Below are 20,581 nucleotides of genomic sequence, written 5' to 3' on the forward strand. Positions count from 1 at the left end.
TCGACGTTCCTCCCAAACGCCACACTCCCTCGCTTTTCAGGGCTACACAAAAAAACATATTTTTCAAAACAACGAGTTGTAATTACCTTGTACGCTCTAGACGGTCAAGTTGCAAGCTGAAAACAAAAATATGTGTCTTGTTAGTTGTCGTGTTACTAACCGCTGTGTCTTGTTTGCAAGCATTGCCGCTTTCCTACTTCCTGTTGCAAGTCACGCCCACGGATTATAATTTTGCCGTGAGTTCCGCCTATTGACATCATGTCCGCGTCACATGACTGCGACATAATATTATCTAAAACTGTTTGTGCGGTATTGTGTTGTTTTGTGCGGTATTGTGTTATTCTGTGCGGCGTCGTGTTGTTCTGTGCGGCGTCGTGTTGTTCAGTGCGGCGTCATGTTGTTCAGTACGGCATGGTGTAGTTCAGTGCGGCATGGTGTTGTTCAGTGCGGCATGGTGTTGTTCAGTGCGGCATGGTGTTGTTAAGTGCGGCATGGTGTTGTTCAGTGCGGCATGGTGTAGTTCAGTGCGGCATGGTGTTGTTCAGTGCGGCATGGTGCTCTTCAGTGCGGCATGGTGTTGTTCAGTGCGGCATGGTGTTGTTAAGTGCGGCATGGTGTAGTTCAGTGCGGGATGGTGTTGTTCAGTGCGGCATGGTGTTGTTCAGTGCGGCATGGTGTTGTTCAGTGCGGCATGGTGTTGTTCAGTGCGGGATGGTGTTGTTCAGTGCGGCATGGTGTTGTTCAGTGCGGCATGGTGTTGTTTAGTGCGGGATGGTGTTGTTCAGTGCGGCATGGTGTTGTTCAGTGCGGCATGGTGTTGTTCAGTGCGGCATGGTGTTGTTCAGTGCGGCATGGTGTTGTTCAGTGCGGCATGGTGTTGTTCAGTGCGGCATAATGTTGTTCAGTGCGGCATAATGTTGTTCAGTGCGGCATGATGTTGTTCAGTGCGGCATGGTGTTGTTCAGTGCGGCATAATGTTGTTCAGTGCGGCATAATGTTGTTCAGTGCGGCATAATGTTGTTCAGTGCGGCATAATGTTGTTCAGTGCGGGATGGTGTTGTTCAGTGCGGCATGGTGTTGTTCAGTGCGGCATGGTGTTGTTCAGTGCGGCATGGTGTTGTTCAGTGCGGCATGGTGTTGTTCAGTGCGGCATGGTGTTGTTCAGTGCGGCATGGTGTTGTTCAGTGCGGCATGGTGTTGTTCAGTGCGGGATGGTGTTGTTCAGTGCGGGATGGTGTTGTTCAGTGCGGCATGGTGTTCAGTGCGGCATAATGTTGTTCAGTGCGGCATGGTGTTGTTCAGTGCGGCATGGTGTTGTTCAGTGCGGCATAATGTTGTTCAGTGCGGCATAATGTTGTTCAGTGCGGCACCTAGCACCTAGAAGGTAAATAAATAGGAAGGAAGGACTCACCGGTGACGTCGTCGCCCACGTCCAAGCGTTGTACTTTGTATTTTCATCCTTCTGACAGTGGAAAACATATAGCCAACAAACACCGTGGAACCTAAACGAATGAAAGAAAACTATCATTTGGCCACAACCAACATTCACAGATACAACACAATGTGACGTGCGGTGTTGAGGTTAAAGGTTGAGTGAAGGGCCCTCGTTTTAAACTACTTTTTTGAAAAGGAGTGGGAACAAGTAAGACGTATTTAATTTATTTATTGGGAAGTAGTAAGACTTATTAAATTTATTTAATCTACTTTTCTTCCCAGGCAAAATTTGATGTGCTGCAATTCCAAATTTCCAAAGTGAATGAAGGAATGAAATCCTTTAAATTATGATTTTGTATAAATACTAGGCATAAACACAAAATCTACGGCACAAAATGGGCAGACTTTACTTGTTTGAAAAGGACTGGTTACAAGACAGACTTTTTTAATTTATTTAATGGGAAGAAGACTTATTTAGTTTAATTGATCTATTTTTGTTCCCTGGCAAAATTCGATTTGCTGCAATTCCAAATTTCCAAAGTGAATGAAGGAATGAAGTCGTTTAAATTATGATTTTGTATAAATACTAGGCATAGACATAAATATTTCTCTCGTTAGTCGTATGTTACCATCCGCTGTGTCTTTGTCAACATCGCCATTTTCCTACTTCCTGTTGCGAGCCACGCCCACGGATTTAAATTCTGGCGGAAGAGCCCGCCCATTGGCGTCGTTTTCGCGTATAGCAAATCCGATTGGTTGGGAAGGGGGCGCGGTTATGCAGCCGAGGGGTCCTGTGATATGTGGGATGTAAAGTAGGCGTCGACGTCACGTCCGCGTCACGTGACCACGACGTGGCAGACGTCATATAGCAACCGCTGTTTTGTTTAGTAGACTTACAGTTGTTATGCATTGACATAATGGCGCACACTCCAAATAGATTTAAATAAATTAAATAATTCTTCTGCCCACTCCCTTTTAAACAAGTTAACTCTCCCCGCGGATTTGAATTCCGGCGGAAGTTCTTACAGTTGTTATGCGTTGACATAATGGCGCACTGGTTAGCATGTCCACCTCTTAAGCATGATGTTGCGGGTTCGACGCCTGATCAATGTTAGCATGGAGTGAGCTGAAGTGCATGGCGCTGAAGATTTGAATCTTTGAAATGCGCTGAGGTCTGACGTATCAGGCAGAATGGTTTGCCATCACGTTCAACAAAAAATAGAAACTTTCCCACTCTGATAAAAACGTCCTGTGTTCATCTACATATTTTCGTTTTGCTGTGCATCTTTTCCCTGCCATTTCGAGAGCCCAATTGACACTAATAGTTTACTGGAATGCCCATCCTACTTTGTGGAATTTCACCACATGCGCTTTTGACGAAAATACTAAATTGAACTCAAGTGAAGCCAACACGCACAACCCCCCCCCCCCCCCCCCACACACACACACCTACACACACACACACAAATGTTGATATGAACATAAAAGAGCCGCATGCGGTTCGGGAGTTGCGGCTTGGCCAAACCTGTACTATACAACTTTACTTGTGTAAAATTTTCACAACAGCTGTCACACAAACAAAGCGGGAAAAACCGAAGACGTGCGTGTTCCGCCCACGCTGGATTTATTTGCACCTTTGAAAAGACACCGTATTGCCGCAGATGTGGCAAAGAGTACTTTTGGGCATCTGAGACGGAAGGATGTCCAAAGCATCACGTCACCTGCTCTGGTAGGAATGGTGGTGGGACGTTGAGGTCAACCGCTTTGGGGTTGGCTGAATCTTTGGTCGCAGGATGCCACACACTTGAAGACAGAAGCAGAAAAGCAGAGCTAAATGCAAAATGTACTCACCGGTGACTCCAATTTTTCCCCCCCCTGAAGAAATGGATGGACGGGTGGCCCCGGCTGGCTGGTGGGACTCTTGTTATTCTGACCCTTTTTAGTGCGCGTTTGGGGCAACAACCGTTTTTTGTGGCGCTCTCTTCTGGTTCAAGAGTGCCCTGCATGTGAATTTGCCTTTCCTGCCTTCTGATTGGATGAGCGCCGGTGTGACGCGGTGCCTCTGTCACCGTGGCGGGGGGTATACGTCGGCATCGGAGCGTCTGCCAACGTCTGAGACCGGCTGGCAGTGTATCGGAGGTGTCGAGTGCGGTGCCGCTGGAGCTCACTCACCAGCTGGTGTTAGGGCCACAGAATGAAGGCCAAGGAGAAGACTAGAAAGAGAAACAGAAACTTCTCCTCCAATTGTTTGATTTGTCTCTTCTGAGCTTCGATGAATTCTTTCAGCTCTTTGTTCCTCTAGGACGGACAAATGGAAAGTAGCCTTCAAAAGCCAGTAAGCGTGCAAGTAAGTGCCGGGCTGGCTTTGGGCCCTTACCTGTTGCGCGCTGTGCAGCAGATCCATTCTCTCTTGGAGGATGCAAGCGTCGCGCTCCCTCAACTCCCACATCAGGGCTCGCTTCCATTGGTCCACGGCGCTCCTAAGCTCTTGTCTCTGATCCGCCGTCAGCACGTCATTCACGCCAGCGTGGCTGGCTTTTTCGCCGTCCGTGGCGGGGCAGTCCCGCTGCGGTAGCGCCTCGTACAACATGGCCTCCAGCTCCATGATCCTCTGGGCCGCAATCCTCGTCCATCAGTGGTCCGGCGGGAGATTTGAGGGCGGCTTACCTTATGAGCCTGGTACATGGAACGCTTCCTGAAGTCCAACTCTTCATCCAGGTAGCCCTTCTGGTTGCAGAACATATCCTAGCACAGCTCAAGGTCAGAATTGTTGGGGCACATTGCCCCGAGTTCCCCTTGGCTGATGTCGCGTGTCTGTCTACCTTCTCACTTTCAATGTCCAACATCTTCTGTTGAAGTGCTGACTTGGTCACTTTGATGTATTCTAACCACTGAGGAAAGGCTGCTGTCACATAAGCAGAATGCGAGAGCGTGCGTGGACGTGCGCGTTACCTTCTCGGCTAGGGTGGGAAGGGTCCTGGCGTGAATCACGACCACCTGCTCCTCGTTGGTGAGATTCTGCAAGAGCCCAAAGGCACAGCGTCAACAAGGTTCTTTCAGCGCAAAGCCTTCCAAAAGTCACATTTGAGCCGCCGAGTCTCGTGGAGTGCGAACATAAGGAGTTCGACATACACTTACGGCGTTATCGCCCAGGATGTCCAGCTTCTTCATCAGATCACTGATGACGATGTCCTGGGGAAAGGCGCAAGGAGCAATGTAAGGTGTTCTGGGACCTCAGGTTAAGGTTAGGGTTGCGAGGGACGCCTTACGTACGCTCACGCCGTCGGCCTCGCAGTAGATCTGCAAAGGGCTGAGGCCGTCTGGGAAACGGACTTGCAGAAACTTCAAGACGGGGGAGCGCCACTCCCTCTCCTGAAAGGCAGAGGCATGCATCCGTCCGTCCGTCCGTCCGTCCGTCCGTCACATCTCTGGCCTCAACACGCTTGTGCGAGTCTTCCCACCTCCAGCTCCAGGATGCGGAACTCAAGCAGTTCGTTTTGGTCTCGGATATCCTGGATGTGCTCTTTCAGACGCGCTTCTTCCGCCTCCATCCGCCTGACCTGAAAAGACAGTCAGACCTCATCTGCGGGGCTTCCGGACGGGTGTGACGCCAAGCGACTCCGCCCAGCGCCTTTCTTTCCGTCACCTTTTCGGCCAACTGCTGATTGCTCTGACGCAGCAGCTGCTTCTCCTCCACCCACTTGACATTCTAGAAGAGACAAACGCGTGGACAGCTTTGGAATGTTGTGTCATTTTCATCCACAAATTCTTTGGTTGACTGGAAAATGACATTTGCTTTTCTCCGCATTTTCCCAGCCACGTTCGGGGGGGGGGGGGGGGGGGGGGTTGGTCCAGTAATGCCAGACGAATGAGTGACTGAAGAATGTAGCTATTTTGTCTGAGAAAAAGGTGTGCTCATTGATAAGCTTACCTGTCCTTGTTGCTTCAGCGCTGACTCCAGATCTGCTACTCTGCTTTGATAGTGACCCATTTCTACTGTCATGTAACATGGGGGGAAGAGATGGTGCAAATGGTAAAATATGGATTGTTCACAGGAATAAATTGGCAGAGCTGAAATTCCAAATTTGTCCAAAAGATGGCGCCAGACCAAAACATGAGACCAAAAAAGGGGCCAAAATAAGCTAAGCAAGTTAAAATAGAAATAAAACAGGATTGTGAGTCACGCATGGACGCACAAATGTGATTTTTACTTTTTGATTTCTTTGCTTGGCTAAAAATGTATTCTGTAACAGCTTAAAGCAATATTGTTAGTCAATTCGATCAAGGGACCCGTCACTATGAGAATAGTGGCGTGACATAAATTGTTTGGAGAAGCACAAATGTGATTTTTACTTCTTGATTTCTTTGCTTGGCTAAAAATTGATTCCCTCTTTCATGAACTGTGTTTTGCAATCGAATTGTTCTGGGATTGAATGATTTTATTAACACGGGTATCAGGGGGTGAAATTGTTCGGTTTCTGGAGTGATTAAGATTTGTAATTCTATTTCATGTTTCTTCAATAAATGTGTTGTGTATATTCATCTACTTCGTTGTGCGCTGATTTGTACTGAATGTACAATCGATGGTTCGGGGTTTATTTGACAATTTGATTAATGTGCTGTGTTATTATGGTATAACATAGGACCGTAATAAATAAAAGTAACATCAGACAATTTTAGAGAATTGAATAACTTTCGTAGTTATTTGAGACACGAGTGAATTTCAATCCGTTTGAAAGTTTGCTTCGTCTGAATAAATTAACGGAAGTGTTTGAATCGGATTATCGGTTTGGTGTAGAACTGAAAGTAATTTAATTATTTGAAGGGCGCAGGCCCGTTTCCCCTTTTGACGGGCCGCGTAAAAAGTAACTCCGAACATGTTAGAGAATTAAATAACTTTCGTAGATATTTAAGGGAAGAGTGAATTTCGTCAAAAGTGAATTCGTTTGAAAATTTACTTCCTCTAAATAAAATAACGACGATGGTTAAAATAGATCATTTGAGTTGGTGAAGGATAAAAGTATTTCGATTGTCCGTCGGGCGCGGCCCAGTTCTTAATTTTGTCGGGCCGCGTCAAAAGTTAAACAGGACACGATCGAAAAATAGACTTGCCTTCCAAATTAATTACTGGGCAAATCTAAATAGAGTAAGACATTTTTATTCGTTTTAAGAAAGTTGTTATTCTTTTTAAAGCAATCAAGTGGGGTGAAGCACGCCGACAGTTAAGTGCTAGATCTACATATAAGAAGTTTGAATTAATAACGTAAAGTGCATTAATTTTCTCCTTAAATGCTATTATTGTCACACTTTTATTAATTCGATTCTCTTTCGAATAAACAAGTTGGTCGGCTCGCTGCTTGAGCGACCAAGTAGAACGGACCCATATCAACATTTACTTCGGCAAAACTAGTGCTAGGGTGCGCTATACAAACGAATCCCTGAGGTCTTAACAAAGACATCTAAAAATATCCGTAACATAATAAGAACTTCAAACATTAGCGGGGAGCCATCAATACGATGCGGTCACTTCGAAGTCTTGCCTCGAATTGAGTTACTCGGCTCGAGCTTAGGGTGACTTGAGAGGGATTGGCGTCGTACAGAAATTAGATTGATTCCGGTGGAGTTAATTTAACTCGGGTGGTTAGATTACGGACGAATCTCCGAACCCGGCTAAGACAAACCCGTTACCGGGAAGCCGGGGGCACCTTATTGAAAGAGGTGCGTTTGACACTATCATCAGCTTTTCTCTGGTCTGAAAGGAGGAGGAGGGAGGCTCCTCCTCCTCCTTTCAGACCAGAGAACACCCGAGGCTGGGTGAGAACGGGGAGGCTGCCGGGGGTTGCGGGAAGGGGCGCCACCTTGATCTCCTTCTCGGCGTCGTAGTCCCCTCCGCTGGTCTGGGCTAGCAGAGCGTAGGCTCGTTGCAGCGCTTGATATTCTTGCGTCAGCTGGCGGTAGCGAAGCTCCGCCTCCTCATGCACACACCAATGCAACACAGCACTAGTACCAGAATCAGTCAGACCGGCGACAAAGCACCCGCGACGCAAAGACGAGTCCGATTCCAGGCTGAAGAGGAATGTTTGGCGCCAATACGCTGGCAGAAATGGCGGGCTACCTCTTCGGGTTCCGTGTCGGGGGTTCTGTCGGTGTGAAAAGACAAGGACGATCCGTCCGAGTCCACCAACACGTCTTCGTCGTAGCCGTAAAATGTTTCGATGACCTGCGGGCGCGGAAGCAAACATCTCTCTGAACAAACTGAAGCGACACCTCACGATGAATCGACGAGAGGAACGATAGCGAGAAAAAGGCCATTTCATCTTGCGCAACACCAAGCAGCCGCAAACAAACAGACTCACCTTGCAGGACCTCACGCTTTGTTCCTCCTCAGAGATTCTCGACGTCGGTATCGTAGCAGCAAATCTCTCTCCTGTCGACACAAATAATCCGCCTTTGAGATTCTTTGGATGCAAAGGGAACGAACGGCTCCGGCGCAGAAACAAACGCGACTCACGATGACATTTCTGACATGAGCTCCTGTCTCCAGAGCCTGAAAAACCCGTCACCGGCGATGATTGGAGGGACGCTCGTCTTTTCCAAAAGTGACAACTACAGGGTGTGTCAGGGTTTTCCAGATTATCTTTATCGTATGATTATGTTGCTTTGACTTTGACTGCAACCTGTAATAAATAATATTATTTATCCCTTATTTATCCCTATCGCTTATCCCTTCCTACACAAAGTCGTAAAACATCCCTTGCTATGTTTTGACTAGAGGTCAAGGGCTTTCTCTATTCAATCCACTCTTACACCCACCCTGTTTCTCTTAATAAAAATGCTCGTGCAGGAGCCGAGAGTCAGACTTCATTCGTACAACGGATGGACTCTCCACCTGCAGGTGTCCAAAAGAACTTACTTGTCTCCCGTGTGGTTCTTGCAAAATAAGTTGGAGCGAGCGCAACTCTAACAGGGTGCATTTTGCCACTAGCTGCCTACGGACAATGACGTCGCGCTCGCGGCTCATGGTTGACGGGCTGAGCAGCCGGGCGAGTCCGTCGTTTTCAGCGCACAGCGAGTGGCAAAGGTGCTGACAAAACAGGAGCTTTGAGCTGCTGAAAACGGCAAAACAAGTCTAAAGCGTGTTCAAACGCGTGCGCACAATGCTCCTGCTTGAAAGGTCGGAATTTAAGGGGCCAATTTTTTGGATGGCGGCCGCCGGCCAAGCTTTGGACGGAAAAGGTTTCCTGGCGACAGCGAGCGAGCGCGGCGCTGCCGTACGTGCACCGAGTCGCCTGCCTGAAGACCTTGGACAAGTCGTCGATGATGTGCCGCTGCTCCACAACTTGAAGGAACTCCATTTCACCGTCCTGCTGGCCGCAACCGCGCTCCAGGTCATTGAGCGAACTAGGCCTTCTCTGTGGAACACAAATGCAGTGGACTCTGTTGGCACGCCGCCGTTGTCCGCGTCGACTTACCAAGCTTGCCATCTCCTCGTTCTCCTGGGTGACAAAGCGCACTTTGTTTTCAAGGCGACACAGCACCAGCGAGAGTTCTTCATTCTTCCTGCTCAGGCGTTTGTTTTTGTACAGGAGTGGCAGAAACTGGCTTTCTGTTTCTCTCAGTCGCTTAAGCTGCAAGCATGAAGTGCGGGATGCGAAAGACGCACAACACGCGGGCCAGAACGTATCCATTCCTTTTGCATCGGTTTGAACGGAATCGTGGCTTTGGCTCCCAATAAAAGACATCTACCAGGCAACCGACTCGCCGCGCCGCTCAACTAATAAGTAAGCGCAATGGGTGCCTCGCTGGATGGCGCACATCAAACGTAGCGCAAACCTTCAAGCGTGCCGTCAATAAATTACCAGTTCATTGCGCTCTTCAGAAAGCAGGGCGTTTCGATCCTCCAGTTTCCTGATGACTGCGCTGAGCTCAGCGATTTTCAGATGAAACCTTCGCGTGTCCCGATCCTCCTGAGACTGAAAACGCCCCGCAACACACACACACAACCACTCGTTCAAAGTTCAAAACTGTTTTTGTGCTACCTTCCTCCAGCAACGAACTAAGTCATGCGTACTGCAAGTGTGTGATGAGGTGGCTTACGCTATGAAGAGGATTGCTAGTAGCGCCGTTGACCCCACTTCCAGGGTAGTTTAGGCCCGCCCTTTGGGAATCCCTCAGGGCAGCGATCTGCTGCTCGGCAGCCTGAGTCTGCAGCTGAAGGCGGTGGACGTGGCCGGCCCCAGGGATTTATCCAAAACACTAACCGCTCTGTCTTTCAGCTTGATCTCATCCATCTGGATGTACAAACGGGGAGCGCTCAGGCAGGCGGGCAAACTCATTTGCCAGAATTGTGACAAAAACAAAGAGAGCAACCGGCCAATTTTTATCTTGAATCGACTAGAACACCATTGCTGTGACAAAAGCGAAGCGAGCAACCGGACGTTTTCTTCTTGTGAAATAGAATAGAATAGAATGCCTTAGGTGTCATTGCACTGCAGGTATACAACGAAATTGGGAACATAGCCACGCACCGCGCATCTGATCAGTCCTACCAGTCGGCGGATCTCCCTCTCGCAGTCCCTCTTGGTTCGGCTCAGCTCCTCCCGATGCTGGTGATGAGCCGATCGGAGCTCGGCCGCTCGGGACTGCCAGGCCTGCTGGGCCGCTGCCAGGGCTTCTTCCGCGCTCCTGGTGGAGGCGACACCGCTCGGTCTCCCGACACCGCCGCGTCTCCTCCACTTCCGCCAGCAAAGCGCCCCCGCTCCTCACCTGAGCAGACATTGCGCCACATCGGGCCGTTGAGACCGCAACGGAGCGCCGCGACGCTTACTGGGGACAAGCTACACAATACGGTAGCGGCCGCATCGGAGCCCGACGTGGCGTGCGGATAGTCAGACACGGATTGAGCGGATCACCTTGTCCATGGAGCCGTCCCTCAGGCTGAGGACCAAGGCATTCAGTCGCTGGATCTCTCCATCTTTGATTTTGATCACTCTCATCAGCTCCATTTCATGCTGCCGCAGTAATGTCTCCCTGGTAACGGCTAACTCTTTCTGCTTCTCCTCATGGAGTTTGCTTTTGAGTTCCGTCATGGCGGCGGTGGCACGGTGGTGCTCCGCCCGCAGGTCCTGACTTCTCTCTCTCTCCAGACAGCTGACCTGACATGACTTAGACTTAGACAAACTTGCAGTGCTAATTATGCAATAGTGCAAGTAGGCAAAACAGTATTCAAGAGTGTGCAGAGGAATGCTAAACCATGTATTAAACTTCTATTTAAAGGGTTTACACAAGTTCAGTAAAGTTGGTAGTGCGAGATAGTGCAAGATAGAGGTCCGTAGTGTCATAAAGTACAGTTCTGTGAATGTGTGATGCAGAGTTCAGTTTAGAGCTCAACAGTTCTAGTGTTCAACAGTCTGATGACAGCAGGGAAAAAGCTGTTGCAGAACCTGGTGGACCTGCAGCGGATTGTGCGAAACCTCTTCCCAGAGGGCAGCAGGGAGAACAGTCCATGGTGGGGGTGTGATGGGTCATTGATGATGTTACGGGGACGGGACATGCAGCGCTGAGATGAAATGTCCTGAATGGAGGGAAGAGGAGCCCCTATGAACCTCTCTGCTGTCCTCACCACTCTCCTCACGTTCTTCCAATCGGAGGCGGTGCAGCCTCCACACCACACAGAGAGTCAGCTTGTCAGAATGCTCTCTATGGTGCTCCTGTAGAACGTCCTCATGATGGGTGGGGGCAGGTGGGCTCTCCTCATCCTCCGCAGGAAGTACAAGCGCTTCTGTGCCCTCTTGACCAGTGCCGTAGTGTTCATAGTCCAGGAATTCAAATCCGCGGGGAGAGTTAACTTGTTTAAAAGGGAGTGGGCAGAAGAATTATTTAATTTATTTAAATCTATTTGGAGTGTGCGCCATTATGTCAATGCATAACAACTGTAAGTCTACTAAACAAAACAGCGGTTGCTATATGACGTCTGCCACGTCGTGGTCACGTGACGCGGACGTGACGTCGACGCCTACTTTACATCCCACCGATCACAGGACCCCTCGGCTGCATAACCGCGCCCCCTTCCCAACCAATCGGATTTGCTATACGCGAAAACGACGCCAATGGGCGGGCTCTTCCGCCAGAATTTAAATCCGTGGGCGTGGCTCGCAACAGGAAGTAGGAAAATGGCGATGTTGACAAAGTCACAGCGGATGGTAACATACGACTAACGAGAGAAATATTTTTATTTTCTGCTTGCAACTGGACCGTCCAGAGCGTACACGGTAAGTACAACTCATCGTTTTTAAAAAGAAGTACTTTTGTTGCCCTGAAAAGCGAGTGAGTGTGGCGTTTGGGGGGAACGTCGAATTTCGACGATTCTTTCTGGTCAACGGTTGTAAATGATTGCGTTGATTAAAAAAGAAAACTTGATGTAACTCTACTTTTAACTGCCGTTTCAGATAAGCGGGTATTACGTCGCAGTCATGTGCCGCGGATATGACGTAATTGGCTGAACTTCCACCAAAATTCAAATCTGTTGGCGCGATGGCCGTGAGCCACTGAGCAACGACGAATATCAACAGAAATATCTTTATTTTCTGCTTGCAACTGGACCGTCTACAGCGTACACGGTAAGTAACACTCATTGTGTTTAAAGAGATTTACGTTTGTAATAGCAACGTGTAGCTGAGGCGCTAGCAGAAGTGTAGCCGCGTTGCGTTGTACGTGTGAATATTGGTCCAGGTGAAATGTTAATGTTTAATTTCATTCCTTTAGGTTCCACGGTGTTTGTTGGCTGCAAGTTTTCCACTGCAAGAAGAGGCTCGTATCATTGACCAGGAGCGAGCTACAACGGTGAGTAGCCATAACATTTATGTTAAACACTTCCTATTTCATGTCTAACAGTACTTGATTTAACAAATAACCATAAATAAATACAGTGTGGGCACTGAAGTTAACATATGTGATTATACTGCCTAATCTGTCAACGAGTATATTGTTGCAAAGTAATATAAGATCCAAAGTTGTAATTCAGAATAGTTTTCAAAAGAAGGCCATTAGAATTATATACAAGTCTGATTACCCTGAACATAACAACAAGCTATTAATTAAATCACAAATTCTTCAATTCAAAGATTTGGTAGATTATCAGAATAATAATGTCTAACAGTAATTGATTTAACACATCACGATAAGTAGATTGAATGTGGGCACTCTCAAGTTAACATATGTGATTATACTGCCTAATCTGTTACAGAGTATGTTGTTGCCAAGTAATGTAGAATAGATCCAAAGTAGTAATCCAGAATAGTTTTGAAAAGGCCATTAGAATAATAAACAAATCTGATTACCTTGAACATAATAGTTAAGTGTTGAATATGTCCTATGAAGTCAAAATTTGGCACCATCATGTGGTGAAATTTGGAATTGCATCACATCCAATTTTGCCTGGGAACAAACAGATTAAATAAATCTTAGACTTAAATAAGCCACTCCTTCTCAAACAAGTAAACTCTGCCCATTTTGCGCAGTAGATGTTCTGTTAATATCTAGTATTTATACAAAGTCATAATTTAAATTGCTTTTAACCTTCATTCATCGCTTCAACCAACATTACTCGCTCTTATTACCAACTTGTATCGATTTAACTGAGCGTTTAATACTTCCTATCAGGTCTCAAGTCAAGATTTGGCAAAATACAATTTCAGCAAATCCAATTTTGCCAGGCAACAAAAAGAGATTAAATAAACTAAATAAGTCTTCTTCCCATTAAATAAATCAGAAAAGTCTGTCTTGCAACCAGTCCTCTTCAAACAAGTAAAGTCTGCCCGTTTTGTGCCGTAGATTTTGTGTCTATGCCTAGTATTTATACAAAATCATAATTTAAACGACTTCATTCCTTCATTCACTTTGGAAATTTGGAATTGCAGCAAATCGAATTTTGCCAGGGAACAAAAATAGATCAATTAAACTAAATAAGTCTTCTTCCCATTAAATAAATTAAAAAAGTCTGTCTTGTAACCAGTCCTTTTCAAACAAGTAAAGTCTGCCCATTTTGTGCCGTAGATTTTGTGTTTATGCCTAGTATTTATACAAAATCATAATTTAAAGGATTTCATTCCTTCATTCACTTTGGAAATTTGGAATTGCAGCACATCAAATTTTGCCTGGGAAGAAAAGTAGATTAAATAAATTTAATAAGTCTTACTACTTCCCAATAAATAAATTAAATACGTCTTACTTGTTCCCACTCCTTTTCAAAAAAGTAGTTTAAAACGAGGGCCCTTCACTCAACCTTTAACCTCAACACCGCACGTCACATTGTGTTGTATCTGTGAATGTTGGTTGTGGCCAAATGATAGTTTTCTTTCATTCGTTTACGTTCCACGGTGTTTGTTGGCTATATGTTTTCCACTGTCAGAAGGATGAAAATACAAAGTACAACGCTTGGACGTGGGCGACGACGTCACCGGTGAGTCCTTCCTTCCTATTTATTTACCTTCTAGGTGCTAGAGGCTAAGTGTTAGAAGCTAAGTGTTAGAGGCAACACAATACGAACAACACAACACAATACGAACAACTCAACACAATATGAACAACTCAACACAATATGAACAACACAACAAAATACGAACAACACAACACAATACCAACAACACAATACAAACAACACAACACATTACGAACAACACAACACAATACGAACAACACAACGATACCGCACTGAACAACACGATACCGCACTGAACAACACGATACCGCACTGAACAACACGATACCGCACTGAACAACACGATACCGGACTGAACAACACGATACCGCACTGAACAACACGATACCGCACTGAACAACACGATACCGCACTGAACAACACCATGCCGCACTGAACAACACCATGCCGCACCGAACAACACCATGCCGCACTGAACAACACCATGCAGCACTGAACAACATTATGCCGCACTGAACAACATTATACCGCACTGAACAACACCATGCAGCACTGAACAACATTATGCCGCACTGAACAACATTATACCGCACTGAACAACATTATGCCGCACTGAACAACATTATGCCGCACTGAACAACACCATGCCGCACTGAACAACATTATGCCGCACTGAACAACATTATGCCGCACTGAACACCATGCCGCACTGAACAACACCATCCCGCACTGAACAACACCATCCCGCACTGAACAACACCATGCCGCACTGAACAACACCATGCCGCACTGAACAACACCATAGCGCACTGAACAACACCATGCCGCACTGAACAACACCATGCCGCACTGAACAACACCATGCCGCACTGAACAACACCATGCCGCACTGAACAACACCATGCCGCACTGAACAACACCATGCCGCACTGAACAACACTATGCCGCACTGAACAACATTATGCCGCACTGAACAACACCATGCCGCACTGAACAACACCATGCCGCACTGAACAACACCATCCCGCACTGAACAACACCATCCCGCACTGAACACCATCCCGCACTGAACAACACCATGCCGCACTGAACAACACCATGCCGCACTGAACAACACCATGCCGAACAACACCATGCCGCACTGAACAACACCATGCCGCACTGAACAACACCATCCCGCACTGAACAACACCATCCCGCACTGAACAACACCATCCCGCACTGAACAGCACCATGCCGCACTGAACAACACCATGCCGCACTGAACAACACCATGCCAAACTGAACAACACCATCCCGCACTGAACAACACCATCCCACACTGAACAACACCATCCCGCACTGAACAACACCATCCCGCACTGAACAACACCATGCCGCACTGAACAACACCATGCCGCACTGAACTACACCATGCCGCACTGAACTACACCATGCCGCACTGAACAACACCATGCCGCACTGAACAACACAATGCCGCACTGAACAACACAATGCCGCACTGAACAACACCATGCCACACTGAACAACACCATGCCACACTGAACAACACCATGCCGCACTGAACAACACCATCCCGCACTGAACAACACCATGCCGCACTGAACAACATTATGCCCCACTGAACAACAATATACCGCACTGAACAACATTATGCCGCACTGAACAACATTATGCCGCACTGAACAACACCATGCCGCACTGAACAACATTATGCCGCACTGAACAACATTATGCCGCACTGAACACCATGCCGCACTGAACACCATCCCGCACTGAACAACACCATGCCGCACTGAACAACACCATGCCGCACTGAACAACACCATGCCGCACTGAACAACACCATGCCGCACTGAACAACACCATGCCGCACTGAACAACACCATCCCGCACTAAACAACACCATGCCGCACTGAACAACATTATGCCGCACTGAACAACATTATGCCGCACTGAACAACATTATGCCGCACTGAACAACATCATGTCGCACTGAACAACACCATGCCGCACTGAACAACACCATGCCGCACTGAACAACACCATGCCCCACTGAACAACATTACGCCACACTGAACAATATTATGCCGCACTGAACAACACCATGCCGCACTGAACAACACCATGCCGCACTGAACAACACCATGCCGCACTGAACAACACCATGCCGCACTGAACAACACCATCCCGCACTGAACAACACCACGCCGCACTGAACAACACCATGCCGCACTGAACAACACCATGCCGCACTTAACAACACCATGCCGCACTGAACAACACCATGCCGCACTGAACAACACCATGCCGCACTGAACAACACCATGCCGCACTGAACAACACCATGCCAAACTGAACAACACCATCCCGCACTGAACAACACCATCCCGCACTGAACAACACCATCCCGCACTGAACAACACCATGCCGCACTGAACAACACCATGCCGCACTGAACTACACCATGCCGCACTGAACTACACCATGCCGCACTGAACAACACCATGCCGCACTGAACAACACAATGCCGCACTGAACAACACAATGCCGCACTGAACAACTCAATGCCGCACTGAACAACACCATGCCACACTGAACAACACCATGCCGCACTGAACAACACCATGCCGCACTGAACAACACCATCCCGCACTGAACAACACCATGCCGCACTGAACAACATTATGCCGCACTGAACAACATTATACCGCACTGAACAACATTATGCCGCACTGAACAACATTATGCCGCACTGAACAACATTATGCCGCACTGAACAACATTATGCCGCACTGAACAACATTATGCCGCACTGAACAACATTATGCCGCACTGAACACCATGCCGCACTGAACAACACCATCCCGCACTGAACAACACCATGCCGCACTGAACAACACCATGCCGCACTGAACAACACCATGCCGCACTGAACAGCACCATGCCGCACTGAACAACACCATGCCGCACTGAACAACACCATCCCGCACTGAACAACACCATGCCGCACTGAACAACATTATGCCGCACTGAACAACATTATGCCGCACTGAACAACATTATGCCGCACTGAACAACATTATGCCGCACTGAACAACATCATGTCGCACTGAACAACACCATGCCGCACTGAACAACACCATGCCGCACTGAACAACACCATGCCCCACTGAACAACATTACGCTGCACTGAACAATATTATGCCGCACTGAACAACACCATGCCGCACTGAACAACACCATGCCGCACTGAACAACACCATGCCGCACTGAACAACACCATGCCGCACTGAACAACACCATGCCGCACTGAACAACACCATCCCGCACTGAACAACACCATGCCGCACTGAACAACACCATGCCGCACTGAACAACACCATGCCGCACTTAACAACACCATGCCGCAGTGAACAACACCATGCCGCACTGAACAACAACATGCCGCACTGAACAACAACATGCCGCACTGAACAACACGACGCCGCACTGAACAACACTACGCCGCACAGAACAACACGACGCCGCACAGAATAACACAATACCGCACAGAACAACACCATGCCGCACAAACAGTTTTAGATAATATTACGTCGCAGTCATGCGACGCGGACATGACGTCAATAGGCGGAACTCACGGCAAAATTATAATCCGTGGGCGTGGCTTGCAACAGGAAGTAGGAAAGCGGCAATGCTGGCAAACAAGACACAGCGGTTAGTAACACGACGACTAACAAGACAAATATTTTTGTTTTCAGCTTGCAACTTGACCGTCTAGAGCGTACAAGGTAATTACAACTCATTGTTTTGAAAAATATGTTTTTTTGTTGGCCTGAAAAGCGAGGCAGTGTGGCATTTGGGAGGAACGTCGAACTCGGCGTCTGCTTCCAGCCACAGACGCCAAATTTCGACGATTATTTCGACTGGTCAACGTTTGTAAATTATTGCGTTGATTAAAAACTTTATTTAACTCTACTCTTAACTTTGCCGTTTCAGATATGCGGGTATTACACCGCGGAAATGACGTCAATAGGCTGAACTCTCGCCAAAATTCAAATCTGTGGGCGCAATGGCCTTGAGCGAGACAACGGATACAAACACGACGATTATCAACAGAAATATCTTTATTTTCTGCTTGCAAGTGGACCGTCTAGAGCGTACACGGTAAGTACAACTCATTGTGTTTAAAAAGATTTACGTTTGTGTAGTTTGCGTTGCGTTGTATCTGTGAATGTTGGTTGAGGCTAAATGTTAATGTTTAATTTCCTTCCTTTAGGTTCCACGGTGTTTGTTGGCTGTATGTTTTCCACTGCAAGAAGAGGCTTGTATCATTGACCAGCAGGAGCTACAATGGTGAGTACCCCTTTCGTCGTCCATTTATGTTAAACACTTCCTATTTCATGTCTAACAGTACTCGATTTAACAAATAACCATAAATAAATACAGTGTGGGCAGTCAAGTTAACATATGTGATTATCCTGCCTAATATGTTTATCACAAATATGTCACTAATATGTTTATTTGTTTATCACAACACCTTTGGACCTTCAGCAATCGATTATTTCCCTTCATCTACATAGAGACAGAACGATGGTGTCTTAAACATCTCATTCATTTCACCAAATAACTTCACGCAGGTGGATAACGGCCGTCTCGGTCACGCTATGTTGCGTGATGCAGTTTTGAAGAACCAAATGCATTTATTCAATGAATAAGTCAAGCTAGATCTGTTTATGATGTTGTACGTTACGGTACCGATTGAAGTTGAGTCCGAAGCCAGTGGAAAACAGCGCTGCGTTTGTGCTCTCCAGGTACAAATGTTGTGATCTCTGACTGACGACCGGGCGAGACTCGAGTAAGAGATGTCCAAACGAGCTCCGGCAGGGCGGGTCAAGGCGGAGCGAACGGACGCCTTTCAGGCCGCCAATGACGAGCTGAGAGCCAAACTGATGGACGTCCAGTTAGAACTTCAGCAGGAGAAGAACAAGGTGAAAACCTCAACAGACAGACACTGCCTTCCTCCCTGCCTGCTTCCCTGCCTGCCTCCCTGCCTGCCTCCCTGCCTGCCTGCCTCCCTGCTTGCCTCCCTCCCTCCCAGTTTCCCCGATGTAGATTTGACATGCGTGTGCCATGACTGTGTCAGCCTACGTCAACAAATGCACCGAGGACGTCAGCACCACTAAGAATATCATCACCCGGGGCAACCAACGACCCTGGATGACTGAGGAGGTACGTCAAACGCTACGAGCGCGGAACTCTGCCTTCAAGTCTGGCGACAAGGAGACACTGAGGACAGCGAGAGCCAACTTGAACCGTGCCATCAGGGTAGCGAAGCGAGACCACAGTCGAAAAATTCAGGATCGTTTCCACGACGCCAACAACACCAGGAGTATGTGGCAAGGCATACGGGCGATTACAGACTACAACTCACCCTCCCCCCCCGGTGGGTGAAGTTGATGCTGACTTCCTAAATGGTCTAAATAACTTCTTTGGGAGGTTCGAGGCACTAAACGGCACTCCAGCAGTTAAAACTGTCCCTCATCAGGAAGAGGAGGTACTCTGCCTTGACTCCGCCGATGTGTTGAAGACCCTGAGGAGAGTCAACCCCCGTAAGGCCCCTGGCCCCGACAACATTCCTGGGCGTGTGTTCAGGGAATGTGCAAGTCAGCTGGCTGGGGTCATCACAGACATTTTTAACACCTCGCTGGGCCAAGCCACAGTGCCAGCGTGCTTTAAGACTGCCTCCATCATTCCGGTGCCGAAGAAACCTCAAATCACCTCATTTAATGATTACCGGCCTGTTGCACTGACTCCGGTCATGATGAAGTGCTTCGAAAGGCTGCTTAAAGATCACATCGTTTCCAGACTCCCCCCATTATTTGACCCGTTCCAGTTTGCCGACCGGCAAAACCGCTCCACTCAGGACGCCATCTCCTCCGTTCTTCACCTGAGCCTGGCTCACCTGGAGGAGAAGAACACCCATGTTCGGATGCTGTTCCTGGACTTCAGCTCAGCGTTTAACACCATAATCCCACAGCATCTAGTAGGAAAATTGGAACACCTGGGCTTCAACACCCCCCTTCGCAACTGGCTGCTAGACTTCCTCACCAACAGACCTCAGTCAGTCCGGGTCGGACAGAACACCTCTGATGTCATCACCCTCAGCACAGGCTCCCCTCAGGGCTGCGTCCTGAGCCCCCTGCTGTTCACCCTGAATGACACACGACTGCGTCCCCAGGTTCACCACCAATCACATCGTGAAGTTCGCAGACGACACAACGGTGGTGGGGCTCATCAGAGACAACAACGACCTGGACTACAGAGAGGAGGTGGAGCAGCTGGTGGGCTGGTGCAGAGACAACAGCCTGATCCTGAATGTGGAGAAGATGAAGGAGATCATCGTCGACTTCAGGAAAAACCAGCCTCACCACGCTCCACTGATCATCAACAGCTCAGCTGTGGAGGTGGTCAGCAGCACCAAATTCCTGGGGGTCCACATCACAGAAGACCTCACCTGGACTATGAACACTACGGCACTGATCAAGAGGGCACAGAAGCGCTTGTACTTCCTGCGGAGGATGAGGAGAGCCCACCTGCCCCCACCCATCATGAGGACGTTCTACAGGAGCACCATAGAGAGCATTCTGACAAGCTGACTCTCTGTGTGGTGTGGAGGCTGCACCGCCTCCGATTGGAAGAACGTGA

General features: G+C 48.0%; 2 protein-coding genes and 1 long non-coding RNA gene across 3 annotated transcripts; 1 reads left to right on the forward strand and 2 right to left on the reverse strand.

Moving 5' to 3' along the window:
* Window positions 1–3,003: 3,003 nt before the first annotated feature.
* On the reverse strand, window positions 3,004–4,273 carry LOC137839874 (janus kinase and microtubule-interacting protein 3-like). The gene is made up of 2 exons (XM_068649709.1): window positions 3,812–4,273; window positions 3,004–3,732 (listed from the first exon to the last, which is right to left on the reverse strand). Exons 1-2 carry the CDS (start codon window positions 4,037–4,039, stop codon window positions 3,616–3,618), a joined length of 345 nt encoding a protein of 114 aa, XP_068505810.1. The 5' UTR covers window positions 4,040–4,273; the 3' UTR covers window positions 3,004–3,615.
* A 293-nt stretch (window positions 4,274–4,566) lies between these two features.
* Window positions 4,567–5,452, reverse strand: LOC125992632 (janus kinase and microtubule-interacting protein 3-like). Its single transcript, XM_068649693.1, has 4 exons — window positions 5,366–5,452; window positions 5,081–5,143; window positions 4,708–4,994; window positions 4,567–4,626 (listed from the first exon to the last, which is right to left on the reverse strand). The coding sequence occupies exons 1-3, from the start codon at window positions 5,435–5,437 to the stop codon at window positions 4,869–4,871; spliced, it is 261 nt and encodes an 86-aa protein (XP_068505794.1). The 5' UTR covers window positions 5,438–5,452; the 3' UTR covers window positions 4,567–4,626; window positions 4,708–4,868.
* Window positions 5,453–18,175: 12,723 nt separating this feature from the next.
* Window positions 18,176–20,137, forward strand: LOC137839870 (uncharacterized). Its single transcript, XR_011086280.1, has 3 exons — window positions 18,176–18,229; window positions 18,688–18,864; window positions 19,020–20,137. It is a non-coding gene; the product is annotated as an uncharacterized lncRNA (long non-coding RNA).
* The last annotated feature ends 444 nt before the right edge of the window (window positions 20,138–20,581 follow it).

This window comes from Syngnathus scovelli, unplaced genomic scaffold, assembly GCF_024217435.2.
Source record: "Syngnathus scovelli strain Florida unplaced genomic scaffold, RoL_Ssco_1.2 HiC_scaffold_23, whole genome shotgun sequence".
NCBI classification, from domain to species: domain Eukaryota; kingdom Metazoa; phylum Chordata; class Actinopteri; order Syngnathiformes; family Syngnathidae; genus Syngnathus; species Syngnathus scovelli.